At 50.4% G+C, this 24469-nt stretch overlaps 2 protein-coding genes across 3 annotated transcripts; both read left to right on the top strand.

Annotated features, from left to right (window-relative positions):
- Positions 1–6570: 6570 nt before the first annotated feature.
- EIF3D (eukaryotic translation initiation factor 3 subunit D) lies at positions 6571–14324 on the top strand. 2 transcript variants are annotated; one of them, XM_074826544.1, is made up of 15 exons: positions 6571–6689; positions 7070–7203; positions 7533–7578; positions 7971–8107; positions 8209–8294; positions 8780–8852; positions 8989–9101; positions 9304–9436; positions 10043–10190; positions 10439–10569; positions 11023–11108; positions 11334–11463; positions 11949–12091; positions 12889–13169; positions 14156–14324. In XM_074826544.1, the coding sequence occupies exons 2-15, from the start codon at positions 7081–7083 to the stop codon at positions 14167–14169; spliced, it is 1644 nt and encodes a 547-aa protein (XP_074682645.1). In that variant the 5' UTR covers positions 6571–6689; positions 7070–7080; the 3' UTR covers positions 14170–14324. The 2 variants fall into 2 exon arrangements, with proteins under 2 accessions (XP_074682645.1, XP_074682644.1); XM_074826543.1 differs by having other exon boundaries at positions 8986–9101.
- Positions 14325–14510: 186 nt separating this feature from the next.
- On the top strand, positions 14511–23760 carry FOXRED2 (FAD dependent oxidoreductase domain containing 2). The gene is made up of 9 exons (XM_074826541.1): positions 14511–14677; positions 15236–15781; positions 17260–17511; positions 17995–18264; positions 18995–19161; positions 19818–19983; positions 20498–20739; positions 21632–21802; positions 22508–23760. The coding sequence occupies exons 2-9, from the start codon at positions 15258–15260 to the stop codon at positions 22771–22773; spliced, it is 2058 nt and encodes a 685-aa protein (XP_074682642.1). The 5' UTR covers positions 14511–14677; positions 15236–15257; the 3' UTR covers positions 22774–23760.
- Positions 23761–24469: the final 709 nt, after the last annotated feature.

Genomic DNA, 24469 nt, shown 5'->3' with positions numbered 1-24469 from the left:
AGCTCGGAGTGGACACAATGATGTAACACACCTGGACATGGGGGTTCAGCTCAGTCCCACTCAGGACAGGCTACAGCCAGCCCAGAGGCAGGTATGATTTTAGGAGGGGAGGGCAGACAACAAAGCTCTTTCCCTCAGCTTGGTGTGGCCATGAGGTTCGAGGCAGCATGTCCCAGCAAGCTGCTGGCCATCAGCAAGCCTCCTCATCTCTCCTTTCCTAAATTTCTCAGCTCTTCTGCTCTCTGGCTGGTGCTGGGCCAGGGAACATCCAGAAGCGTTTAGCAGGGAGATACTTCACACATGCAGAGAAAAGAGAAATCCCACGGAGCAGTTCCCAGGTCAGGGAGCCCTGTGGCAGCTCTGCATCTCCTCCTGACCTTGCTGCTCTCCCCCGAGGGCTTGGCACTGCTTGTGGGCCTTTTTGGGGAATGAGTGGTGCAGGACAGGTCACTTTCCAGCCACAGCCCCTCCTGCAGAGGGCTCAGCGAAGCCCGGAGCTGACCTTGGGAATCAGCTCTGACCTTGGGAAGTGCCTCATCCAGAGGGACAGGCTGCCGACAGGGAAGAGGAGAGAAAGAAAGACCTTGAACTGCTGCAGTAGGAGCTTTCTGGAGCAAGGCTGAGAGTGCGTATCCTTCCCAGCTGCCTCGGGGTGCCTGACGCCTGATGGGGGACTACACAGCACGGCTTTGCCAGAAGGGACAAAAGCGCCCGGCTGACTCCTCCAAAGACAGAAGAGAGCAGATGGCATTGAAATCTGCTCAAGAGGATAGGAAGGAATAGCCCCAAGGCTCTGCACTCCCTGTACCCTGAGAGGCACATTTGTTCCCAGTCAAGCGTGTCGATCAGCCCCATCTCTGACTTACTGAGGGGCAGGGAAAGGAATGGCAACTGCGGACTCATGCGGCTGCTGCATTTTCCTTGCCACTGTTCGCTTTTGTGGGGACTTTCCTGAGAGTCCCTGGGATGGGCACAGCATGTTATACACAGGTAGCATCTGTATTCAACTCCTTACTGCCTTGATAACTAGGTTTTGTACAAATGGGGTTTGACTCTGCTGGGACTCTCTTTCTGCCTCGTGATGTCCTGCTTAGACCACTTTGCCTGGCTAGCATAAACAGTAAGCTTTCCAGAGGAGGGACGAGCCAGGCAGGAGTATTTGCAGAGCATGTTTAGCCCCAGAAAATTCTGATTTTTCACAGAGGTTACCATAACACTGATGACATTGAAGGAAATAACTCTGGGTGCTTCTGTGCTGGGAAAGCATCCTTATAAAAAAGCCCATGTTGCCTGTGGTTCTGCTCACACACACCAGGATCCTTTTCAGGATAGCACTGAATATAACTCAGGCACTGGAGAACTGCAGAGCACAGAGAGGGGCTCCTGTAGCTGAGAAGCAAATGGCTAACTCAGTGGTGAGAAGGCATGGTGTGCCTTGCACCCTCCATCACCCAGGGCCCCATCCTCTTCCCTGCTGTTGGTCCAGCTGGATCTACACAGCATTTCTCATATGTGGCAGCCATGACCTGCTTCTGCCTCTATTGACAGGGTTCCCCATCACCATGATATCTTGTATCTCTAATGTATTTCTCCTCCAGTGAGGCAGGGAAATGTTGTCCCTCCCTGCACAGCACGGAGGTGCCAATCTCCCCCTGGGGAGGCTTACCGGGGTGGCCTGGAGGACAGCCACAGAGCAGGGATTTGCAGCTCAGCCTATGGACTCCCAAGCTCATACCCCAGCCACTGCACCAGCCTTCCTCTCCTTCTGCAGGCTCGGAGCCAGCAGGGATGCTGCCGGTGCCAGCTGCTCTAATTGAGCTTTTCAGAATAAACTTGTGGAATTAGCCTGTTGGCTGCTGGGATAAAATCCAGCGCTGAGTGCAGATCAAAGGAGGCAATCTTGCTGACAGTTTGTGGGGAGACAGACGGACCCAGGCTTCTTCTACAGCTCTGGAAAGGGCAGTGTTCAGCAGCCAAGGATGAGGACAGAGCGTGATACACGCTGACTCTTCAACGATACATGTGATCCAGGCCCTACAGAAGCCTTGGGAGAGCTTTGACACTGGTGATAAAATCAGTCAAAGTCAGGCAAGAGACAGCACTAATTCAGAGAAAGACAATTTTTGAGTGCGCCATAAATTTGTGGTTTTTCCTGGTAGCATGGAAGGAGCAGACAATGCAACGCCAGGCTCTGAGCCCAGCCTACAGAGGCAACATGGTTTGAGACAGGGAAGCCTGCCCTTGCCAGGTTTCTGTCTGCCCTTGAGGGCGAGACAGTCCAGCCCACCAGCCACAGGGAGAGCTCAGCATGGCAGGATGAGGAAGAGGGAGAAAGCCACACAGTGAAAGCACTGTCTGCTACCAAGAATAATAAACTCAGCACATTCCCTGTGTGGACCTCACTGTATGGACATGGCTGGTCTGAACACATGCAGCAAATCTGCCAGGTGCCACCTGCTCCCAGCCCCCCTAGACTGCACAGACAGCAAATTAAAAATCAGATTCACAGCACATGCCCAGTAAAGTTGCTTTATGGCCATTTTTCCAGGGTTCCTGAAAATCCAGTCAAGCATTTCCCTGAAAAAGCTGGCAAGCAACTGCCCCGTGAGAAAGGGAAGTTTACAGTTCAGCCCCCAGGGCACCCGGGAGAGGGATGAAGGCGCTGGAAAGAAGGCCTCGTATCACAGTGAAGCACCTGGCCTGGGAGAACAGCAGACTGAGAAGGCAGACAAAAATGCAGTGGGAAAGATGGGATGTGGAGAAGAAAGCCAGAGAAGGATGGAGGGCTTCCCAGCCTGTGAACACCAGCATAAGCCAGTTCATATGTGGCCAAGGTTGGTTGCAACAAGAGCCCAGGAGCCAGCAGTGAGTTTTGCTGCTTTAAAGACAACAACGATGACTTCAGGAGAAGAGCCTGACCTGAAGAGGCGTGTAAACATCAGACTTCTCTGCAAGGGGACAGCGTTAAGGCTGAAGACTATTTTCTTTGGTTTCTGGGTTTGTCAATAAGCTCAGGGCAGTGGGACAAAGCATATGGCACAAGCATATGGTGTGTTTGTAGTTTACTGAGGAAAAAGAACCCAACTGGCTATTTTTGGTGCATTTGTTGTAAGAATTAGAAAAGGAACTACTGGAAAATAGTGTTTTGATGTAAACATTAGTCTTCCAATCCTCAGCTACTTCTCTGAATGGAAGTACAGTCACACAAGCTGGAAAACAACCTTTGTCTTAAGGCTTTCCAAGGCATCTTCAGTCAGGGCAGAGGTGATCTATTTTCTAGGAAAGGCCCCTAACAGGTTGGAAGCTTGCACTTGCTTTCTTTCATTTAAACCTAGCAAACCTCTGGTAACACTGCCTGAGCTCCTCACGCAGCAGGAGGAGGCTGCTGCTCAACACAGAGCCAGCTCACAGAGCGACAGCTCTCCAACAAGCCCCAAACCACAGTGGAGGCTGATGGTGGTGAAGGTCTTGGTCTGGACAGTCACGGTGCTGAAATCAGCGCCTCTGTTATGGATCTGCTAACACCAGCACAGAGCGCAAAAACAGAGAAGTGGGAGACAAGAACAGAAAACGAGATGGGAGCAATTTATCGTGGCTGTTCTCATGAGCATCTTCCAGGGAAGAGTGATTAGACTTATTAACTGATTAAGTGATTAATTAACTGATGAACCAAAATTATGGATCAAGGATCAAATGATTGCAAGCAAGTATATTTTGAATACTTTTCCGGGAAACGATGTATCTCACGTGCCTTTAATGAAAGCTAGAGGCCAGGCAGCAAACCATTTGCAGCAGCGGTACTCGGGATCAGCAAGACAGGGTGAGAGGCGCACACAGCTGCAGCACCCCGGCCACAGCACAGCACAGGAGATGGGACGTGGAGTGTCTGGCGTGAAGCGGAAAGTGAGGCAGACCCACTGCCTCCCCTCTTCTAGTGAATTTGACCTAAATGTCAAAATCTCACAAACCTCACCCGCTTCAAGACTGGATTTTTTTCCTAGAACCTTTATTCCCCTTGATAAGAAACTGGAAGGTTACGTCCGTGCCCAGAGGAGCATTTATCCCACACATGCTCTCTTTTCTGACCCATGCCTATACCCAGCTCTGTCCCCAGAAAAAGTAATTTGACGGGCTAAGCCCAAACTGCACATGATCTGTCATCTCTGGGAGACAGCAGCAGCATTATAGTCTCTTGTAACCACCTCACGCAGGCCTGGGTGCAAACAGGAAGCCATGGAAAGAAAAGGACTTTGGTTTATCAGTCTATTTGTCATTGCTTCTCTTCATTCATTGCTTAGTCAAGTTTTCTCTTCAGAAGTTCTTGCTCTTTCTATCACCACCTCCTAAGAAGCCAGCTCCTCTGAGCCCATTCAGCCCATTGCCCCGGCTCAGGAAGGTGAGGGACAGGCACAGAAGGGGTTACCTGGAGCTGGGATCGCACCAAGCCACCGCCAGCAACCGGAGAAGCAGTTCCAGATCTAATGATGTTTGTCTCCAAAAAGGCTGTTTAGGTGAGACAGTTACAAATTGTATTTTATAAACTGTATTTCTATAAGTGGATTTTTTCACTAGCGGGGAAAAGTGCTTTAATAATCCCACTTCTGATTAATGGCAGGGTGTCTTGGCAAAGCAAAGACTGCTGCAGCTTCAGTTTTCTCAAGGAGGAACTACAAGTGGTAAATAAAGAAGAAAATGCACACGGCCCTGCCTGGAAAATATTGATCTAGACTCTTCTTAGGTAAAAGATACCCAGCAAAATTCTCTAAAGAGTTAGTTTTTAGCCTGTGAGCTGTAGAGATCTGTAAACTGGATCCTGCTCTTTTTACAGGTAGAGAAAACTTCAATCACTCTGGCATGTGAACATCTGACATATAATGATTTATTGCCCTCACTCCTTAAGAAGTACTATCCCAATGACAGACACAGGGATCTGAGGCACACACTGTAGTAAATCACTGGTTCACGGTCTCCTAGAGAGGCTGTAGGGCTGAATCCTAACGTCCAGTCCTACACCTCCCCTTCAGCAGGTCAAGGAAAGCCATCAGGGACAATGCAAAACCTTGAATACCACATTGTGAATACAGCAAGTGCAACTGCAATTACCATTCTTCGCACATCTCTACCTCTCAAAGTCAAGTGTTTTTTCACAACCTCTAAAACACAAAGTCAGTTGAATGATCATACAACTACTACCTGAAAAGTACCTGCTTTTCTACAAAACCATTGCATCATTTGGAACATATTTTTATTTCAAGAGGCTGTGTGAGAAAATTAAGTCATGCATTAAGTCATATTTCCTGTCCTGACATGTTGCTTTATTGATACGCTTCTTGTCCAGAGCTAAGTCTGTTCTCTATCAAAGTCATGTATCTCTTAACTTCTATCTCCATTTTTATCTGTGAAAAACAGGAATTTACGTACCAAATTTGACAGTAACTCCATCTCCCGTCTGTAGCGCAACCTAGCACAACCAGACAGGGACTGCACACTAGTAGTTAAAACCTTATTTTGCTAAGCTGAGGATCAGTATTCTTCTGATACATTATTTTAGGCCAGATAGTTTGAATTCCAGTTGTTCCAAAGAGCAAAAACCTATTATTGAGATTGGGCAGTCCTTTGTGTGGTCATGAAGCCCAGGTTATCGTCATGAGAGTAGAGAATAGACAGGAAGAAATTTGTTAGACAACCTATCCCATCCTTTTGCTATCAGGCAAGTCATTTACACCAAAACTGTTCCAAACAGACATTTGCCTACTGTAGGCTTAAATATTTCCACTAAAAGAAGTTCCACATTTCTAGTAAGTTTAATTACCATTACCACTGGGTAAGGTATTTCTGACACCTCACCATTGTTTGTTTGAGCTGCCATGCTCTGCCACACTTTCAGCAGACAGAGAAGATAATGTTTTCTTCCTCTTTATGACAGCCAGGTACAAACTGAATGGTTTTGTCATGTGTCACCTCAGGTTTTCTACTTGAAAGCCGAACCCAAGTTTTGTAATCGATGGGGCCAATTTACTATCATTAACATCACTCTCTTTCCACGCCTACACAGTTTTGTTTTTAAGTGCTAATTAAGATGGAGCGAAATCTCGGTAAATAATAGCATCATGACAGAAGGCACAACAAAACGGGAGACAAACCAACTCGACCCGGGCACAGGCCACACGGAATGCAGCTTCATGGCGTGCATGGGCCCCTACGCCCTCCCCACCGCGCCAGCACCCCGCGGACTCAGCAGCAGGGACAGGCGACTCCAATGCCCTCGGCCACGAAGCCGAACACGTAAAGAAACTCCGGCTGCCATGAATGCCGTGGCCAGAGGACGAGGCACGGCCACCGCCGCCGCCGCCGCCCTCGGCCCGGGCCCTGCGGCCGCTCAGCCAGCGGCGGGATGGACCATAGAGACGCTGCTGTGCACCTGCGCGAGCCGCCGCTCTCCCAGCCCGGCCCTCCCGCAGCGTTATAGCCGTGACGTACTTCATACTCTAGGGGGGCGCTTTACGGCAGCCGCGCTCCACTCCTTTTAGTGTTTTGGGGGGTTTTTTAATTTTACGACAGCGGTGCTTGGCGGCGCTGCTGTCGCGCGGCGCTGACGCGAAAGGGGCAGGCCGGGGGTGCGCGCGGCCTCTTTCCTCGCCCGCCGCCACCGTATCCGCTGTCATCGGGGCTGTGACGGGGTAGTGCAGGTGAGGAGGCCGCTGGGGCTGCTCCGGGGGCAGCCTCCGGTCCTACTGCCGCTCGCCCGCGGGCATCGGGACCCCCGGCCCCGCCCCGGCGCAGCCCTCGGTTCCGGTGGGGGCCGGGTCCCCACCCCTCCCCCTACACACACACGGTGGCAGCGGCGACCGGGACTCCCCGTCTCGCCCCGGCCGTTCCCCTCGGTGCGGGCCCGGCTGGCGGAGGTGGTCTCCCCGCCCTCCCCTCGTGGTGGCACCGCGCCTGGCCTGCGCCGGGGCAAGGCCGCGGTCCCCGGTGCCCCACTGCAGCGGGTGTCACGGCGTGCGACGGGGTTCGCCGTGCGGCAGCTGAGGGTTTGGGGTTTTTTTTCCTTTTTTCTTCCTTCTAGAAGTTTAAGAAATGGCGAAGTTTGTGACACCTGTGATCCAGGACAATCCCTCCGGCTGGGGCCCGTGCGCCGTCCCCGAGCAGTTCAGGGACATGCCCTACCAGCCCTTCAGTAAAGGAGACCGCCTCGGAAAGGTATTTTCATCGTGCCACGGATTGGGCTGCTGCTGAACGAGCCCTGTGTGCCTTCTGGCATCCCACCTCTGCACGCTGCCACTGGTCTTTGCTTTTTATTACCATGGCTGCTTGTCTGGCATGCTTTGCAGTGCGTCCTAGCGCATAGCACAGTTCTGAACAATTAGCAGGGCTGGCAAGTGAACTTGAGAGTTTAAAAGTATTAATTCTGAAGCATACAGCAGTGCTTGCTTCTGTTGCTTGAAGTCCTGCAGATAGAAAGTCAGAGGTGGTGGGGGGAAGTGTCATGTTAATACTCACTTATTTTGACTGTTTATGCTTGTCCTCAGGTGGCTGATTGGACAGGAGCCACGTATCAGGATAAAAGATATACAAGTATGTGTTGTCTGGTGGCTCTTCCTGTGGTTTGTTTCCTAAATTTTTCTTCAAGCAGCATTCCTGCTTTTATGTCTCACACCCACTCTGGTGGTTACCTGCGCACCTCAGCAAGAGAGGCTTCTTAAATTACGAAGCAGGCCTCACCCCTGGGAGAGCTCTGTTGGGCTCTCCCTGTACTTAGGGCTTACTCCTGATTTTTGTACTGCTTTATGATTAGGGCTTTTCAGGGAGGCATGGAGGGGAAGAAAACATGCTGGTGTATAGCAGGAGTGCCGGTTTATGCATCAGACTTAGGTGAAGGCAGTTGGAGGGAATTTTGGGGGAGGAGGCAAAGTGTCAGGGTCCTTTTTCTAGAAGCTTGGTGTCAAGATGCTTTGTTTTGTTTCCAGACAAGTACTCATCGCAGTTTGGTGGCGGAAGTCAATACGCATATTTCCACGAGGAGGATGAGACTAGCTTCCAGCTGGTGGATACAGCACGAACGCAGAAAACAGCGTACCAGAGAAATCGTATGCGATTTGCACAGGTAGCGTATTTTCAGAAACAGGCTCAAAGGAGAGCTTCAGCAGCACAGAATTACTTTGCAGCTAAAATGTTATTTTTTTTTTCTTTCCTTCGTGTCTGCAGAGGAACCTTCGGAGAGACAAGGACCGTCGGAACATGCTGCAGTTCAGCATGCAGACACTGCCAAAGAGTGCCAAGCAGAAGGAGAGGTAGGCTGCAGATACGAGCATACCGTACTTGGGTTGGAGTGTGTGAACATACTGTTGATAAATGTATGACATTAGTGTAACAGAACCCACTAGAGCAAACAGTCAGCAAAGAAGAATTTCAGGATATTTCAAGTTTGATGTTGTGCTGATGTCAGCAGAAGTTACAAGCATGGGTTTCAAACAGCTATCTAAGAATTTAGAAGAATTTTTGAATCGTACTTAGAAAGTAAGCATGGCAGTTTAAAGCGGAGCATACGCTTGTCTGAAAACTGCGTTGCAATCTTTAGAGATTAAAATATTTAAAGAGCTGACAGAGCTTTTAATGCCTCGGACATCTTGATCAACAGATGGCTCAGCAAATGTTTCGGCGGCTTGGTGCCTAAAAGCATTGCTCCTCTGGTGGTAATTTGGAAGCGTAGGAATGGTTGTGGCACATAGGAATTGAGAACTTGTCTTCAAGACTTTTCTCACATTTGCCATTTTAGAGATCGTCTGCGCCTACAAAAGAAGTTTCAGAAGCAGTTTGGAGTGAGGCAGAAATGGGACCAAAAATCACAGGTAAACCAGCAAGCTCTCCGCCCCATGTGTTGGTTCAGTTTTTCTGGCTGCCCTCACAGAGCAACTCCTCTTGCACAAATCCTGATGTGCTCTGTCTCCATTTCTCTTACCTGTCCTACCTCTGGCTGCGCAGCAGAAGCCTCGTGACTCCTCTGTTGAAGTTCGCAGTGATTGGGAGGTGAAAGAAGAGATGGATTTCCCTCGGCTGATGAAGATGCGCTACCTGGAGGTGTCTGAGCCACAGGACATGTGAGTTCCTAAAACAGCTGTTTGTTTGCTTCCTGAACTGACCAGATTTTTGGAAAGCAGGAGGGCAAGATGTTCTCTTTGAGGTACCCAAAGCAGGGAGACGGGTAATGGAATGCTCAACAGGCCCCTTGGTCCTGTGCGGTTTGTGGGTGGTGGTATCTGTAGTGAGGATATCAAGATGGTCCTCCTCTTACCTCTGCAGAGAGTGCTGTGGAGCCCTAGAATATTATGACAAAGCTTTTGACCGCATTACAACAAGGAATGAGAAACTACTGAGGAGCATTAAGCGCATCTTCCATACCGTCACTACTACTGATGACCCAGTTATCCGAAAGGTACGTTTACTGGTTTGTAAAACCCAGTAGTGTGTTTCTCAGTGCATGCTGTTAGAAACCAGCTGTCACTGTCAGACCAAAGTTAAGAGAAGGGCAGAAACATTCCAGATCCCTAAGCTTGCAAAGGGAAAGAAGCATCAGCTGGTATTCTTAGGTCTAAGGCAGAGCTAGATTAATGCAAAACTACTAGCCAAGGAAAAGCTGTCATTCTGGAAAGGCAAACAGACTGGTAGTACTTGAGCTATGTTGGGAAAGAAACTTTGGTGTCAGAGACCTGGTTCTTAAGGTTTCTGCTTTTGGAGATCAGGAAGACTTGGAGATGTCTCTCTGTGACCTGATCCGCAATAAGGAGCCCTGCCTTTTCCCAACAGAATTAACATTTTGTAATAGGTTGCTTACTTCTTCCTTGTTTGGGTGAGGGTGGGACTGGATTGCTGAGTAGTACCTCACGCTTTGTCTAGCAGTTGATGGTGTACCTACCAGTCTAGCTTCCTTAGCATGGGAGAAGAAATTAATGATCTGGTTCGCTAACACTGCTCATCCTGGCTGAAGAAGGGGTGGCTGTTTTTACTGCTGAAACACAGTTTTCTCATCCTGTATCCATAGCTGGCCAAGACCCAAGGGAATGTGTTTGCCACAGATGCCATCCTGGCCACACTGATGAGCTGCACTCGCTCTGTCTATTCCTGGGACATCATTGTCCAGAGAGTTGGATCCAAGCTTTTCTTTGACAAGAGGGACAATTCAGATTTTGGTGAGGAAAAGTCCTGAAAGAAATTTCTGTCACAGTAGCTAAAGGGCCTAATTTTCTTTATGCTTTTTTGAGTTTATTCTGTGTCTCAGTGTCCAGACTGAGACCCCTGGAACAACCTGGTTACTGCAGTATGCTTGCTGGTTGTGGGGGTAACTTCAGTATTGGTCTGCTCCAGTGTGGGGCTAGAGACTCACTGAAGCTGACGTACTCTCCCAAGTATAACCACTTGTGTCTGGTTTTCTTCACAGACCTCCTGACAGTGAGTGAAACAGCCAATGAACCACCACAGGAAGAGGGCAACTCTTTTAATTCTCCACGCAACCTTGCCATGGAAGCTACCTACATCAATCATAACTTCTCACAGCAGTGTCTGAGGATGGTACGGTTGAGCAGTGCTGTGTAGTAGGATCTGTGTTTCGGAGAGTCTCAAGAAGAGAGTTCATTAAGGTTGCTTTAATACAGCACAGAAGCGTTTTGATTGACAGAGCCATGTTATGCTGATGTTCTTTCAGTTTTGAAAGAGGTGGGATAACCTCTGGTGAGCAGTGTGACTTTCTTGTAGAAAGATTTTCATCTTTATTCCACAAAGAAGAAATCTCAGTCCCATTGGTGAAGTAGGCAGGCTTCTGAGTACACTTAGTGAAGCTGAAGTGCCAGTAGAAGTACTGTTTACAGCAAAGTGACTAATGTGAAGATGAGGCTTCTTAGCTGTCTTGGTATTTTAGTGTTTGTAAGGAAAATTAGCTACTGTTGCTGTAAGAGAGTATTCATGCAGTGGGGGAAAGATCACTCAGGTTTTTCTCCTAATGTGCGCTTTTGTTTTCTTCTGCAGGGAAAGGAGAAATACAAGTTTCCCAACCCAAACCCTTTTGTGGAGGATGACATGGATAAAAACGAAGTAGCTTCTGTTGCATACAGGTATGTTGATCTCTTTCCGCCCAAGTTTGTCAAGGGTGCAGGATGTCAGCGTGATACAGAGGCAAAACAAGTTACAAGTGTTATTGATAGAAGCTTTACCATGAGGGGGTTTCTTGAACATCCTAACAGTGAACAGATAGTGGGGGAAAGGATTTTGCTGAGTGCTTGCATGGATCTGGAAGAGAACAAGGGTCAGAAATAACTAGCTGGATTGTTTGTTGGCAGATACCGAAGGTGGAAGCTGGGAGATGATATAGATCTCATTGTCCGCTGTGAACATGATGGAGTGATGACAGGAGCTAATGGAGAAGTGTCATTCATCAACATCAAAACACTGAACGAGTGGGATTCCAGGGTGAGGAAGAACGGGATCCCAAAGCTAGCTCTAACTGTTTCACTGCTGCCTGACATGCCAGGTACAGCCAGCAAGATGAGACAAATATCTGGCAGTGTCCCCCAGGTGGCTACATTCCACCAAAGGAGTATAACTTTGGTGGACAAGCAGTGCTGATGGGATTCTCCCCCAGATGCGAGGTAGCTGGTTTGAACCCCCTTGTCCCTAGGTGATTGGCACAATAGCCAGTCTGTCCCCATGCTTCCCCTGTAAACTCTTCCCTCGCAGACTTCCCTTCCTAACCAGTGTCCCAGATGTTGGCCAATTCCCGCTGTTTGCGTCTCTCCCTTTCCAGTGCAAGGGCTTTCCCTGTAGGTTGCTGTTCTCACTCCCTCATATGGTCTATAAGGGGTATAGAAGAAACTACCTTACGTGATGTCAAGATGGTTGAAGAGATGACTGCTGCTGGCTTGTTCGGTTGACCCTAGTTTTGATTCTCCTTTCAGTATTGCAATGGAGTAGACTGGCGCCAGAAGCTTGACTCTCAGAGAGGAGCTGTGATTGCCACAGAGCTGAAAAACAACAGCTACAAATTAGCCCGCTGGACATGTTGCGCGCTGCTGGCTGGATCAGAGTATCTTAAACTCGGGTAGGATGGGGTTTTCATACCAAGCATCTTTCAGGTGTGCATTTTCCATGATTTAACACAGTATATGTCAAAGTGAACCATTTGTAGAATGAGTAATCATAAAATTACCCCACATTTTGAGTGGCCAAGAGGAGAAGGCTTGCAGTGATCGCACCAGCTTTGGTGTAAGCTGCTTCCCCTCAGCATCAGGCTGATGTGCCCTGGGCTGTGATCTTGTGAGACCTCACACACATGATGGACAGGCGACCTCTTGCAGCTCTCAGCCTGTTTGCCAAGACTGCCAACGAGAAATAAACACAGTGGCTGTGCTACCTGTCAGGAATGTGATTGAGATCCTCAGTGCCCCGTTACTGAAAAACTGGGTGGAGGGGAGGTATCACCCCAGCCCTTTTTGAACTGTCGGCTCAAAATCAGTTGAGTCCGTGCTGTGAATAATGAACAAAAGGGATTTGTTAACTCGGTTCTGGTGGTTCTGCAATCCCAGGTTCCATCCTTGGATATGAGACTGATGCATTTGCATCTGTTTAATTCCAGACTCTGGGCTAATCATGCTATTGTTTCATTTTTATCTGTGGGACTAATTCTTCTGTATCTTATACCACCCCATCTGATTTGGGGTGGTAGAAGGATTCTGGGTACATTACTGATTGACAGCTTGTAGCCAGGAGACCCTCTTAGCTTTCAGCCCAGAAAACAAAACAAAGATGATCATGGTGCTTTTCTTGATGTTGTTCTTCTGCTGGCTGGTCTTAATCTCCTGATACCCCTCTGGTTTCTTCTTGCCCCCCCCCCCCCAGGTATGTATCCCGTTACCACGTGAAGGACTCTGCCCGCCACGTGATCCTGGGCACGCAGCAGTTCAAGCCGAATGAGTTTGCCAGCCAGATTAACCTGAGCATAGAGAACGCCTGGGGCATCCTGCGATGTGTCATTGACATCTGCATGAAGCTGGATGAGGGGAAGTACCTCATCCTCAAGGACCCCAACAAGCAGGTGATCCGAATCTACAGCTTGCCTGATGGCACGTTTAGCTCTGATGAAGATGAGGAGGATGAGGAGGAAGAAGAGGAGGAGGAAGGTTTGTAGCATACTTGGTGATTTATGCTTTTAAGTGATCTACTGGTCTGGATGCAAAGGGGTGAACTGTGATGAAGACCAGATTGAAAGGGTGAGATCTGGCTAGTGCAATGGCAGGAGAGGAGTGAGGCTGGAGAATATGTGGTCCCCAGGATGGGACTCGGCGGCAGGAAAGGGGTGAGTGGCATTGGGAGCACTCAGTTGGAAGCAAAAAGAATTGAGAGTTGGAAATGCAGATGATGTACCTCTGTATGGAGATGGAGGGAGGACCGATTTTAGCAGGGGTGGGGGAGAAGACCCAGATCCAGAGCACCGAGTGGGAAAACAAAGCCTGCCAAGGAGCCCTTCGTTCAACAGCCTCAGGATGTGGGGGAGTGGGTGGGTGCTGATCTAAATTGGTGCTGGGATATATTTTTACTACATTTTTAGAAATGGGAGTGGCTAGAATACGACACATTTAAAATGTGTGGTGACCTAGTCTGATTGAGGTAACTGGGTCAAGTGACTCTTGAAGTTGAGCAGCTGTTAGTTGGTCAGAAAGGTGTTTTGGAGGATTGGTGGTGCCACAGTGGACAACTGCTGTCTTCGTTTTGCTACCTAAAACCATCTGTGATCCCTGACGTGTGATCTGCATATGCTCTGTCGACAGTGGAAACAATTTGACATAGAGCTCTTGCTTCTGTGATATGAAAACATCTTCTGGCTTTTTTTTTTTTCAGGCTGTAAACTTAGCCTGGCTGCTCTGATTTTCGTTAGGGAGATTTTAGGTTGCTGCGTAACTTGCTCAGGCATGTAAATTGTGTAATTCCAAATGACGTGTGTGTGGTCTTGGCTGAGAGGTTTGCAGGGGCTGGGGGGACAGGCACAATGAGGTGGGATCAGCCTCCCTGTGTGGGCATTTCCTTGACACAGGGTTTATTTTGGGGTTTGGGGTGGTTTTCTTTCCCCAGCTCTATTTACACCATTACTGTTTCTCTTTTCTTTCAGAGGAAGAGAGCTGAACCTTGCAGTCTGGTAGAGGGGGGCTGCAGGGCCTGGGCCCCCCTGACTTTCCCTGCCGGTGGAGGGGAGGACAGGCTCAGCCTTCCTACCCCACTGTTCTGCAAACAAACTGAGCAGGGGGAGAAAGCGGAATAAAGTTACTTGTGTTCAGTGACGTGGTCGTGTGTGTGTGCCGGGGCGGGGGGGTGGGTAACGCCTGGGTCTGGGGCGCCGCAGCCGGTGTAGGAAGTCGCGGCCTCCGCTCCCCGTCCGCAGCTGCCCCTTTAAGCGCCCCGCCCCGCCCCGCCTCTCCCGGGCACGTGGTACGCGCGCGGCGGCGTCATGGTGCTGCCGGCGGGAAGCGACGGCGGCGTCACGTGATGCGGGCGCGGGGCGGTGGCTGGGCGCGGGGCGCGCGCCTCCCCCACGCTCGCCCCTCGGCGGGCAGCCGCGCTGTCCCGCCCCCACCCGCGCGCGTGTCCCCGTGCGGCGCGGCAGGAGGGGAGCGCCGCCAGCTCCACGGTGCAGGTGCGGCCGCTGGCGGGGCCGGGCCGGCCGGCTCGCGGTGCTCCCCCCCCGCCCCCCCCCCCCTCGCCAGCTGCGCCGCGCGTCACGTGCGGAGCCTCGCGGCCGCCGGCCACACCCCACACGCCATTGGGCGGGGGCGGGGGGCATCGGGGCCGAGACAGGTGCCTATTGGCGAGGGCAGCGCGGGGTACCCCATCTCCCATTGGCTGAGGGGCTTTCACCTCGCTTTCCCACTGGCTGTTGGGGCACAGAGGCACTGTGGGGGCCCCGCCTTCCCACCTGCTGGCCCCAGGCTCTGCTGTGGGCTCGGGCCGGGGCCCTGTGTGCCCATTGGCTGGAAGGCCTTGGCGTCCTTTTGCGATTGGCTGGCAGAGGGAGGGGGGCCCTGCCCCGACAGCCAGCGCCCTAACCTGGGGCCCTGAGGGGCGGTTGTGGCACCATGGTGGCTGGGCCTGGGCAGGCAGGGCCTGGCCAGCCTGGGGGCCTCTTACGGGGAGGCCTCCGCCTACCAGAGCTGCTTCTCCCAGGGTGACCCCTCCCTGGTCCTCTCCCCTGCAGGGGCAGCCATCCCGGTCCCACCATGGCCCCAGCAGTCTGCGGGATGCTTCTGGGGCTGACCTTGTACGCTGGCCACCTGTGTGCGGTGAGTGCTGCTGCTTTCCTCTACCATGACTACTGCGTCATTGGGGCCGGCCCTTCGGGCTTGCAGGCGGCCTATTTCCTCCAGCGAGCTGGCCGGGACTACGTCATCTTCGAGCGGAGCCACGCTCCCGGCAGCTTCTTCGCCCTCTACCCTCGCCATCGCAAGCTCATCAGCATCAACAAGCGTTACACGGGCAAATCCAACAGCGAGTTCAACCTCCGCCATGACTGGAACTCGCTCCTCAGCCACGACCGCCGACTGCTTTTCCGACGCTACTCCCGCGACTTCTTCCCTGACGCTGACGCGATGGTGCGTTACCTGGAGGACTTTGCTTCCCTGCTGAAGCTGCGAGTTCAGTACAACACGGCCATCATACACGTGATGCTGGAGAAAGACAGACAGGCCTGGAACGGCCACTACTTCCTCCTGACTGACCAGGACAGGCAGAACTACAAGTGCAGGTAATGGGTGAACCCAGGGCTAGCCACGCTGCTCTCCACAGGCATCTTCAGTGTCACAAAATCGCAGAATAAGTTTGGTTGGAAGAGACCCGTAAGGGTCATTTTGTCCAAGCCCCCTGCCCAAAGCAGGGCCAGTGATGTCAGGTTGCTCAGAGCCTTGCGCTATTGAGGCATGAGTATCTCCAGGGATGGAGATTTCACAGCCTCTTAGAGCCTTAACCACTGTCACAGGGGAAAAACATTTTGCAGGGCTCAGCGGGGTGGGTGGGTGGAATAACTGCTCCTGGGAAAGCGTTGCCTTTTGCGAGCAATGTTATGACTTAGCTGAGGAGCTGACAGGGCAGACACGAACTGGATGCGATTACCATCACCACAGGTTCCATCCTTGATAACTAAGCTTGAAATCACTTTTGTTTTATCACTAGATGATTGCTCTCTGTGAAAAAAGTAACTTAGTCGTACTTCTTGTAGCCACTGCTGCCTTTATTACAAACTCAAGTGAGTCAGTGCAGAGACACCTCACTTCTGTTAACCCACATGTGCTTAGAAGTATGCCCCAGCCAAACTGAAGCCCTGGGCTAGCACAGAGCTGGCAGGGGGGAACCAGAGGAAAGTGGGGCTGCTGCAGTAGAGGGAGCCGACTGTGAGAAATAACCCTCAAGGCTGCTGGTCCCTCAGTTCCTCTTCCCCTTGTCATACTTATGCATGTGTAGCCCATACTGCCACTGAGCTACATTCATAAAAACCTAGAAGTTACTTGTGTGAATGTACGGAGTATATTTCTCACTTCTCCTGAGAAGTTCAGCTCTACAACAGCAGGTCGTGCTAGCTGTCACTTGGAGGTGTGCTGGCTGGCAAGCTTGGAGGGGACAGGAGGCAATCACAGACAGTCATGCACCGCAAGTGAGTTGCTCTCGGGAGCTGCATGAGCAGGGCTGGGCCAGCAGACAGTGCTGCTAGCTTCAGCTGCCTGGTGTTTCCATCTAAGTCACAAAAATTTTCCTAAGGTACAAGTAAAAGTTCTTATGGAGAGATGTAAAAAGATTACTGTACTTAATTTTGGTGTTAACAATTAGGGATGTTGCTAACATGTTTTTAGGACTAGGAGTTACATTTTAAAATATCAAAACCATTTTCTATCCCTCTTAAAAATTACTTTTGTTCTGCTGTACTAAAAGGCAACACAAATTTTAAATCAAAGTAATTTTTTATGCAACATACAATCAACCTGTGAAACTTTAGTATTATATATATCGTCAGTGAGTACATAGGAGTAGTACTTGCATATTCATGAACAACGGAAGGAGAGATATATGTACACCACCCACACTGACATTTGCTATATATAAAGATGTTCCTAGTCATCTTTGTTGGCCTGAGGGTAGGGAAGAGAGGAGCAGGTTATTAGGTGAAGTTGGGGAGAGGCGGCCCTGTTCCCATAATTCAGGCATTCCCTAGTGCTATCCCTGTTTTTGCAGCTCTTTGTTGGTCGCCACTGGGACATGGGTCCCCAACGTGGTAAACTTTCCTGGCTCAGAATATGTCGAGGGTTACGAGACTGTGTCCATCAACCCGGAGGATTTTGCTGGCCAAACTGTGTTGATCTTGGGCCGAGGGAACTCAGCCTTTGAGACAGCAGAGAACATTCTGGGTGTCACGAATTTCATCCACATGGTGAGCCGGTCCCGCGTGCGCCTTTCATGGGCCACCCACTACGTCGGGGATCTGAGGTAGGAAACCGCTGCTTTTCCTCTTTCTAATACAGCTGGAGTACAAACAAGAAGAATCGCTTCTTGCCCAGGAGATGAGCCAGACTGACACAGGAGGTTCTGTGGTCCTGGGGGCTGCAGAGGAAACATGAGGCTTTCTCTCTTTAGGTCCTTGATTTAAAGCAGTCCACGTTGCAGTTGTTGAACACAGGAGCTAGATGAGAGTGCTTCAGGGTCTGTGTGAAATAGGGAAACGTCCCCTTGGAAACTATCATTAAAAAGTGCTGGCTCCCAAGTCATTTCTTTGCTTGCAATCACAGAGGAGAGCTGAGAGGTTGACTACATTTTGCAAGAGCAGCGAGGCTGTGTTACCTGTGCTGTTCCTGTGAGCCCTGAGGCTTTGGGGATAACCTTTGTACTGAAGTGAAGTGTGGGATCCCTGGTAAAGGCGTCCCGTTTTCAGCAGCTGAGACAGCCCTTCTTACATTCTCCTTTTTTTCACAGAGCAATTAACAATGGCTTGCTGGACACCTACCAGCTGAAGTCTCTGGATGGGCTTCTGGAGGGTGACCTGGAAGATCTGGCTATTGTCAAGGACAAGAAAGGGAAGCTGCACATCACGCTCCGGTTCTACCTGGAGAACAGGAACACCAGCGGAGGCATCGATTCCATCACCCTCCCACAGGATGAACTGGATAATTTTGCCACCCGCGCACCTTATGACCGTGTCATCCGCTGCCTGGGCTGGAAGTTTGACTTCTCTATCTACAACAGGTGAGGGAGAACCAGGGTCTCCAGGGAAGCAGGTATTTAGAGTAAAGGGCCTGAGTAGGGAGGAGAGGGAAGGGCAGGTCGTCTCCTGGCAGCACTGCCTGGACCTCCACGTGCTCTGAGCTACCTGGTGCTGCACAGTCCTTTGTTTACCCTGCAGCTGTGGCCATGTCCCAGTGGGAACGTGTGTGCCACTGTCCTCTGACCAACAGGCTCTAGGGCTGAGCAGATGGCAGTGTTGGGACACAAATGGCATGTGGGTGACACAGAAAAACTTGTGCATTTAGAACTTAACATCCTGACCTGCCAGATCACATGGAGAAGGCTAGCAATGTTTTTGTGTTTTGCAGGGTTTTTTGGAATGAGGATGGTACAGGTACAGATCACTACAGAAAGGTTTTGTCTGCTTCTTTTCCCCTGAGGACACAAACTTCACTCCACCTTGGTTTGTCTCCTAGTACATCCTGCAGTTGAAAATGATACTACTAACTTCACTGTCTTCCAGAATTCACTGTCAGTGGCTCAGGCTGGAATTTGATCTTGTCCAGAGCTACCTTGAGATGAGCACCCCTGGCTTCTGGAAGATCCTCATTGTAGTAGTAAATCCCACTGAAGGCAGTGGGGACATGAAGCTGTGCAGTGGCTGCAATACAGTGTGTGCCTTATCAGAAACTGTTTTTATTTTTCCACCCCTGCCCTTCCTGACAGCCTGCTCTTCTCTTTTGCACATCAGATCCCTTAGAATGATGCCAGGAAAAGGGAATAAAAAGAAGTATCCTCAGATCAAACCCAGCTACGAGTCCAGAGGCACTCGGGGGCTCTTTGTTCTTGGCACTGCTAGCCATTCTGTTGACTTCAGGAAATCTGCTGGGGGATTCATCCATGGTTTCCGGTATACAAGTGAGTACTGGGGTGTACAGAAAGGGCAGAGGTGGGAATTGTTCTTCCCTTCAAAGGAACAATTGATAGCTTACTGCTGGAAAGAGATCACCCTTAGTCTTGTGCTGACACCAAGAACAACAAAACACAGCCAAGCTGCAGCTGCATTATCTGAAGTGGAAGAGAAGTGACTTGGGGTCATATCTGAAGTTTTTAGTTGTCTGTCTTTGTTTTGTCTTGTGTCTCTCTTGCCCATTGTCTCTTATTTATGTAACGCAATAGATTTCCGCCTGCCAGATGCTCTGCCTCGTGACAGGCTGTGGGTGAGAGGTCTGTGCTCTGGCGTTAAAACCCAGCGGCTTTGGGCAGTAGAGAGAATTTCTGTCTTATGTGTGTGTGCCCATCCTTATCATTAAAGGACTGCTCAGAAGTAATGAAACATCCCCAAGGACCCCCCGCCCCCTCACCAACCACTTAGCATCACATCAGCTTTCAGCGGGCATCTCCTCTGCAGTTCCTGGTGATTGGGGTGGGAGATCCTGAGCACGGATGAGCTGTAAAGCTTATTTATTGTGTCCTGCCAGTATCTGTGTGTGCCGCAGCAGAGCAATTGGATTTCTTAAAAGCATAACCTTGGATTTTTAAATAAGCTGTCTTTGTTTCTCTCAATGTTTTAGCTCGTGCAGTCCACCGCCTATTGGAAAACCGTCACCATGGTGTCCCCTGGCCATCCACAGTCTACCCTATTACACAGCTGACCAATTCCATCATCAAGCGGGTGAATGAAGCCTCAGGCCTCTACCAGATGTTCAGTGTTCTGGCTGACATCATACTGCTGAGAGAGTGAGTGAGTAATTATTCCCAGCACTGCATCGTTTCATTCCCTTTTCTTTACCCTTGCTTCCCATTGTGCCACCACACAAATGGCTCCGTTGCTGCTTAAGGACGTTACCATCACATAGGCAGCCACCTCAAAACCTGTACCACTGCCACAACTGGTGCCAGTATGCCTAATTCTGCCAATTACTTCTCTCTCTTAAAGGGCTGAAATGGTCCAGACCTTCCCTCTAGGCTCAGAGGTGTAGTACCCTTTTACTGTCTGTCCCCAGGGAAAAGCTTTCCTTGAGCAGTGCTAATGTAGAGAGGAATCCCATAACCCAGGAAAATAATGGAGTCTTGTAACAGTATCTGCAGCCTTCATAAGGTCTGTGTCAAGTTCAGCCCAGATCTGTCATGTCCAAAAATAATTACCATCTGATGGCTCTTTGGCATTAGCCTTGACCAGCTGAGGGGGTGTTGGATCCCAGCTGGCTTTTCTCTGGTGAAAAGGTCTGGTGGTTGTGGTTGCAATTCACAGGAATGCCACAGCATTTGAATACCTGGAAGAGTACCCAGTTGGAGTCCTGGCCGAGCTGGAAATGCAGACGGGGAGAAAGGCTCCCAGTGGGCTGTTTGTCATCATCATGGAATATGGGAGGAATTTCTCTGGGGCTGACAAGGATGTCTTCTACTACAACCGTGCCGTGGGAGAGGCACAGCATGCCTGGCAGTCCAACTTTTTGCACCCTGTTATTTACTTTTACAAACACCTCCCAACAGGTAGGCTTTCCTGCCTCTCCCCACTAATTATCTGATGAGTGCAAAATGGAGAGAGATGAAGATATTTCAGAGCCAAAGAGGGGGGTGGGTACCTGAAGGCATTGCACACCCTTCTCCTCCACTTCCTTCATGTCCATCCTCTAGGGCATCTGCCACCACTGTGTGAGCTGAAAAAAAAGCTGGAAGTTGGCAAGAAGTTTCCATTGGTCAGACTGATACAGGGTGTGGGGTGGGGGGGGGTTCTACCAGAGACTTCATATTTGAGAACAGGAACAAACAGGCGTGCTGAGAACTTCCCCATTCTCAAAGAGAGGAACGTTGCTTCCCTTTGGCTGGCACCCTGCATGTGTTTTGCAGAGTCCTGGCAGATGAGGCTGGGTTGTTCAGTGTTACCGCCAGAAGAACACTGCTCTCTGTGGCTGGCCCAGGTTTGAGAGGTCACGCAGTGATAGAGGCAGCCAAAGGCAAGGGTTTGGAGATGAGTGTTATACCCAGCAAACAAACACGCTCAGAATAGATTTCCTTGGGAAATGAGTGTGCTGAATCTTCATCTCCAAAAACCTAGGGTCAGAGTCCAGCCTGCCTTGTACAGAAAGAAGTGTGATGGGGTAGCATCATTAAAGCTTGAATGCAGCTCAGCCTGTCTGGCAGTCCCTGCCCGGGAAAACAGGAGTGAAATGACAGGAAGTGCTGCAGGCAGGGACAAGGGGCAGCTGTGCAGTGGCAGGGCTGTTGAGAACAGAGCTAGTGGAGGGGATTGCAAATGAAAGTAAGGTAGGGATTAAAAGGTCAGGACAAAAGCTGAAAGAGCTGTCCTAGCTGCTTTCCACTCCCCAAGCTCTTTTTAATGACATTTTGATACTGAGAGATTCCCTTAATTTTCTCTCGGCAGAGCGTGAGATGAGACTTCAGCACCCAGATTGGCCTCTCCCCCGCCCAGATGCCGTCCATCACATTGTGGAGGACTTTCTGACAGACTGGACGGCCCCTAATGCTCACATTCTGCCGCTGAGGCGTTTTTTGGAGAACTGCCTCAGCACTGACCTGCGCAATTTCTTCGCAGGTAATTTGAGCAAAGGGTCAAGGAGGGATGTGAGGGACAAGTGACAGGAGCAATCTCTTCTGAAAATAGCTGAGACCTCCCTGTGGCAAGCTGGTGGTCTCACCGTCAGTCACACCTCTCTGATGCCATCCCCAGACAGTAAAAAGTGCCGGTGCTGTGTATGTTCCTAAATAGCCTTTGCTCTTGCTCATCACCAGAAGGAGACTGCCCCAGGGTGTGAGGTTGGGTTCAGTCCCTTTTCTAGCTGCAGCTTTCCTTCCTCCTCCATGATCTGAACGTTCGTTTGTGCCATTCAGTACCAGATCTCTTTTCATGTACTGATGATGGGATTGCTTTCCCATGGGAAATGGGAGTGCTGGGATGTGAGAGCTGGAGAGCCTCTGCTGCCTCCCTTCCTGGTCTGAAGACTGGTCTGGGAACCTCCTGCAGGAACCCCGCATGGCACACGGAAGGAATCAAGTGGTTCGAAGAAGATGCCAGAGGGCTGCAAGCTCAATTCCAGCTCCTTTTCCTCTCAGAGTACAGACTGGAGATCCCACCCTGCACCTCCTGAGCTCTGCAGAATTAAGTCGATTACTCTGCTGCCATCCGGGGAAGGGTGCCGGCTGGGAAACCAGTTGCCTTCCCTCATCCTTTTTGCGTTTTGTTTTGAGTTTATGGGAATTTTTCTCTGCTGAGTCTGACTTTTGATCCTTTCCCCTGCAGAGTCCTGTTTCCTGTTTGCCTTCACCCATCAGAAGCTGCCTCCCTTCTGTCGGCAGGGGTACATGAGACTGCAAGGGCTCGTGGGGAGCGAGGGGCTCCGGCGCCACGCAGTAGAAGCTGGCCTGCTGGAGGATTACACTCTCACAGACTTTTTGGGCGACAGAACCCCTGACAACCACAAAGGGTCACAGGACCGTCTGCTGAGAGATCACATGATACCGGTTCGTCCACTGCAGCATCTTGTTAATGCCAAGGATGAGCTTTAACCTTTCTCACTCCACACTGAAACCTGTAGGTGCTGTTGTGACAATATTGTAACAGAGATCCACAGCAGGATTCTGTCCTCTCCCATAAACCTTTTTCATCCCCATGCCTTCCACTGATCATGAGTTGCCAAAGACCTGCTCAGATCTTGCTGTTACAAAGAGGACCAACGTGCTCTGAAGGATAAGCAAGGGGCCAAAATCCAGTGATGCTGAGGCTCCCCCGTTGTCCTTGCAGAGTTCAGAGTTGCCTGAAGGTGGTGTTTGTGTTTATCTCGCAGACCAATATCTGCAGCGACGTCCAGGGGTCACAGAAGAGAGTGCAGGAACGCCTAGGTAACTTAAAATGTCACGTCCCTCTTCAGAGGTGACCTGCTCGCACCCTCTGGCAGCCCGGTGCAAGCTCTCTGGTCCCTGGATGCCATACGCTGCATATACTTAAAAATTTGTTTGTGTGCCGAATCCCGAAGTGGTACTCCAGGCAAACTTCCTGGTATTTTTCCTGCATTTGAGGTAGGGCAGTTCAGAGTGGAGAGGGGTGTTTTTTAGTTACTGTATAGGTTGGATAATTTGTCATTTCCCGGAGAGCACTACAAGGGACACTTCCCTCCACGAAGGATGTGTAGCTTGCCTGGAATGCCTGGGACACAGAGACTTACGCTGAGTTCGGCTCCACTGTCCTCACGTTTTTCTTCTCCTGCACCAAGCAGCCTGAAAGGTTAGCCCCTGTCTTTTATAAAGCATGACCAATATTTCTCCTATTTGCACTATGTCCCATCAAGAAAGTTTTGGGTGGACTTTGATGTTGTTAAAATGCTTGTTCTCTATTTTATTCCCCTCCAGTCACCTTGAGATCTTACTGGCATTGACTGGGAGGCTGCTTGCACTTTATTGCTCCCTCTGTCAGCCACATGCATTTGTCCATCACCTCCCTGTGGGCTCCTTCCACAGCCCTGGAGCTGCAAAGCAAGAGCAGTTTTTTGATCCTGACCTTATGATGTCCCTGTGATTTCTAGGAAATAGAGGGGGGGCAAGAGAGAACAGGCTTTTACTGCCACACGTGTTTTCCAACCCCTTAGCATCTAGAAAAATAAACCCCTCTGCACTTGTGCTTCCTGATACCCCAGACTGGGGGGTGGGGGCTGTACCTACATGTACCTAAAACTCCTCCCTCCAATCCTTCAAATTCAGCTGCTGTTTCTGTAAAGCTCCAGTTCCTACCACTCCTCTGCTTCATGCTAGGAGAGGCTGGGGAGCAGAAGAGGTGAAGGAGGTGACAGATGAGTTCTTGCTCCTCTCTGGGAGTACTGGGCTACACTGGTGATGCTGCTGGAAGACCTTACATGTTCACGTGCAGCTGGAAAGGGCAATCACCTTCTCAGCTGGCGTTGATCGCCGTCCTTCTGTGGGCTTTGCCCCCACTCCAAGGCCAGGCTGGGAACGGCTCTCGTGGCCAATAGTTGTCTGGGAGGCGCCACTACTTGCTACATCCTTGGCACCACGGGCTTTTTATTTTGGGATTGTCCAGGGGAAGAAAAAGGCCTGTGACTGAATTGGGTTGAGTGGTTGTCACCAAGAGCCTGTTCCATTTGTTCCCTGTAGCGCCTCCCTGCTGTACCTACAGGCACATGCATTCTCCAGATGTTTCCTCTTCCATCCTCCCAATTCCAAGAACCGCAGACTGCACGTTTACAGTATA

Source organism: Strix aluco, chromosome 5, assembly GCF_031877795.1.
Source record: "Strix aluco isolate bStrAlu1 chromosome 5, bStrAlu1.hap1, whole genome shotgun sequence".
NCBI classification, from domain to species: Eukaryota; Metazoa; Chordata; class Aves; order Strigiformes; family Strigidae; genus Strix; species Strix aluco.
The sequence above is the reverse complement of the archived record's forward strand: the minus strand, read 5'-3'. Positions and strand labels throughout refer to the sequence as shown.

Bases quoted from the DNA above. Each gene is read 5' to 3' on its own strand.
- FOXRED2 (XM_074826541.1), top strand. From the start codon at position 15,258: ATGGCCCCAGCAGTCTGCGGGATGCTTCTGGGGCTGACCTTGTACGCT. The intron at 15,782-17,259 runs GTAATGGGTGAA...CTGTTTTTGCAG, and splicing joins AGGCAGAACTACAAGTGCAG to CTCTTTGTTGGTCGCCACTG. The intron at 21,803-22,507 runs GTAATTTGAGCA...TTTCCCCTGCAG, and splicing joins CCTGCGCAATTTCTTCGCAG to AGTCCTGTTTCCTGTTTGCC.
- EIF3D (XM_074826543.1), top strand. From the start codon at position 7,081: ATGGCGAAGTTTGTGACACCTGTGATCCAGGACAATCCCTCCGGCTGG. The intron at 8,853-8,985 runs GTAAACCAGCAA...CTGGCTGCGCAG, and splicing joins AATGGGACCAAAAATCACAG to CAGAAGCCTCGTGACTCCTC. The intron at 9,102-9,303 runs GTGAGTTCCTAA...TTACCTCTGCAG, and splicing joins GTGTCTGAGCCACAGGACAT to AGAGTGCTGTGGAGCCCTAG.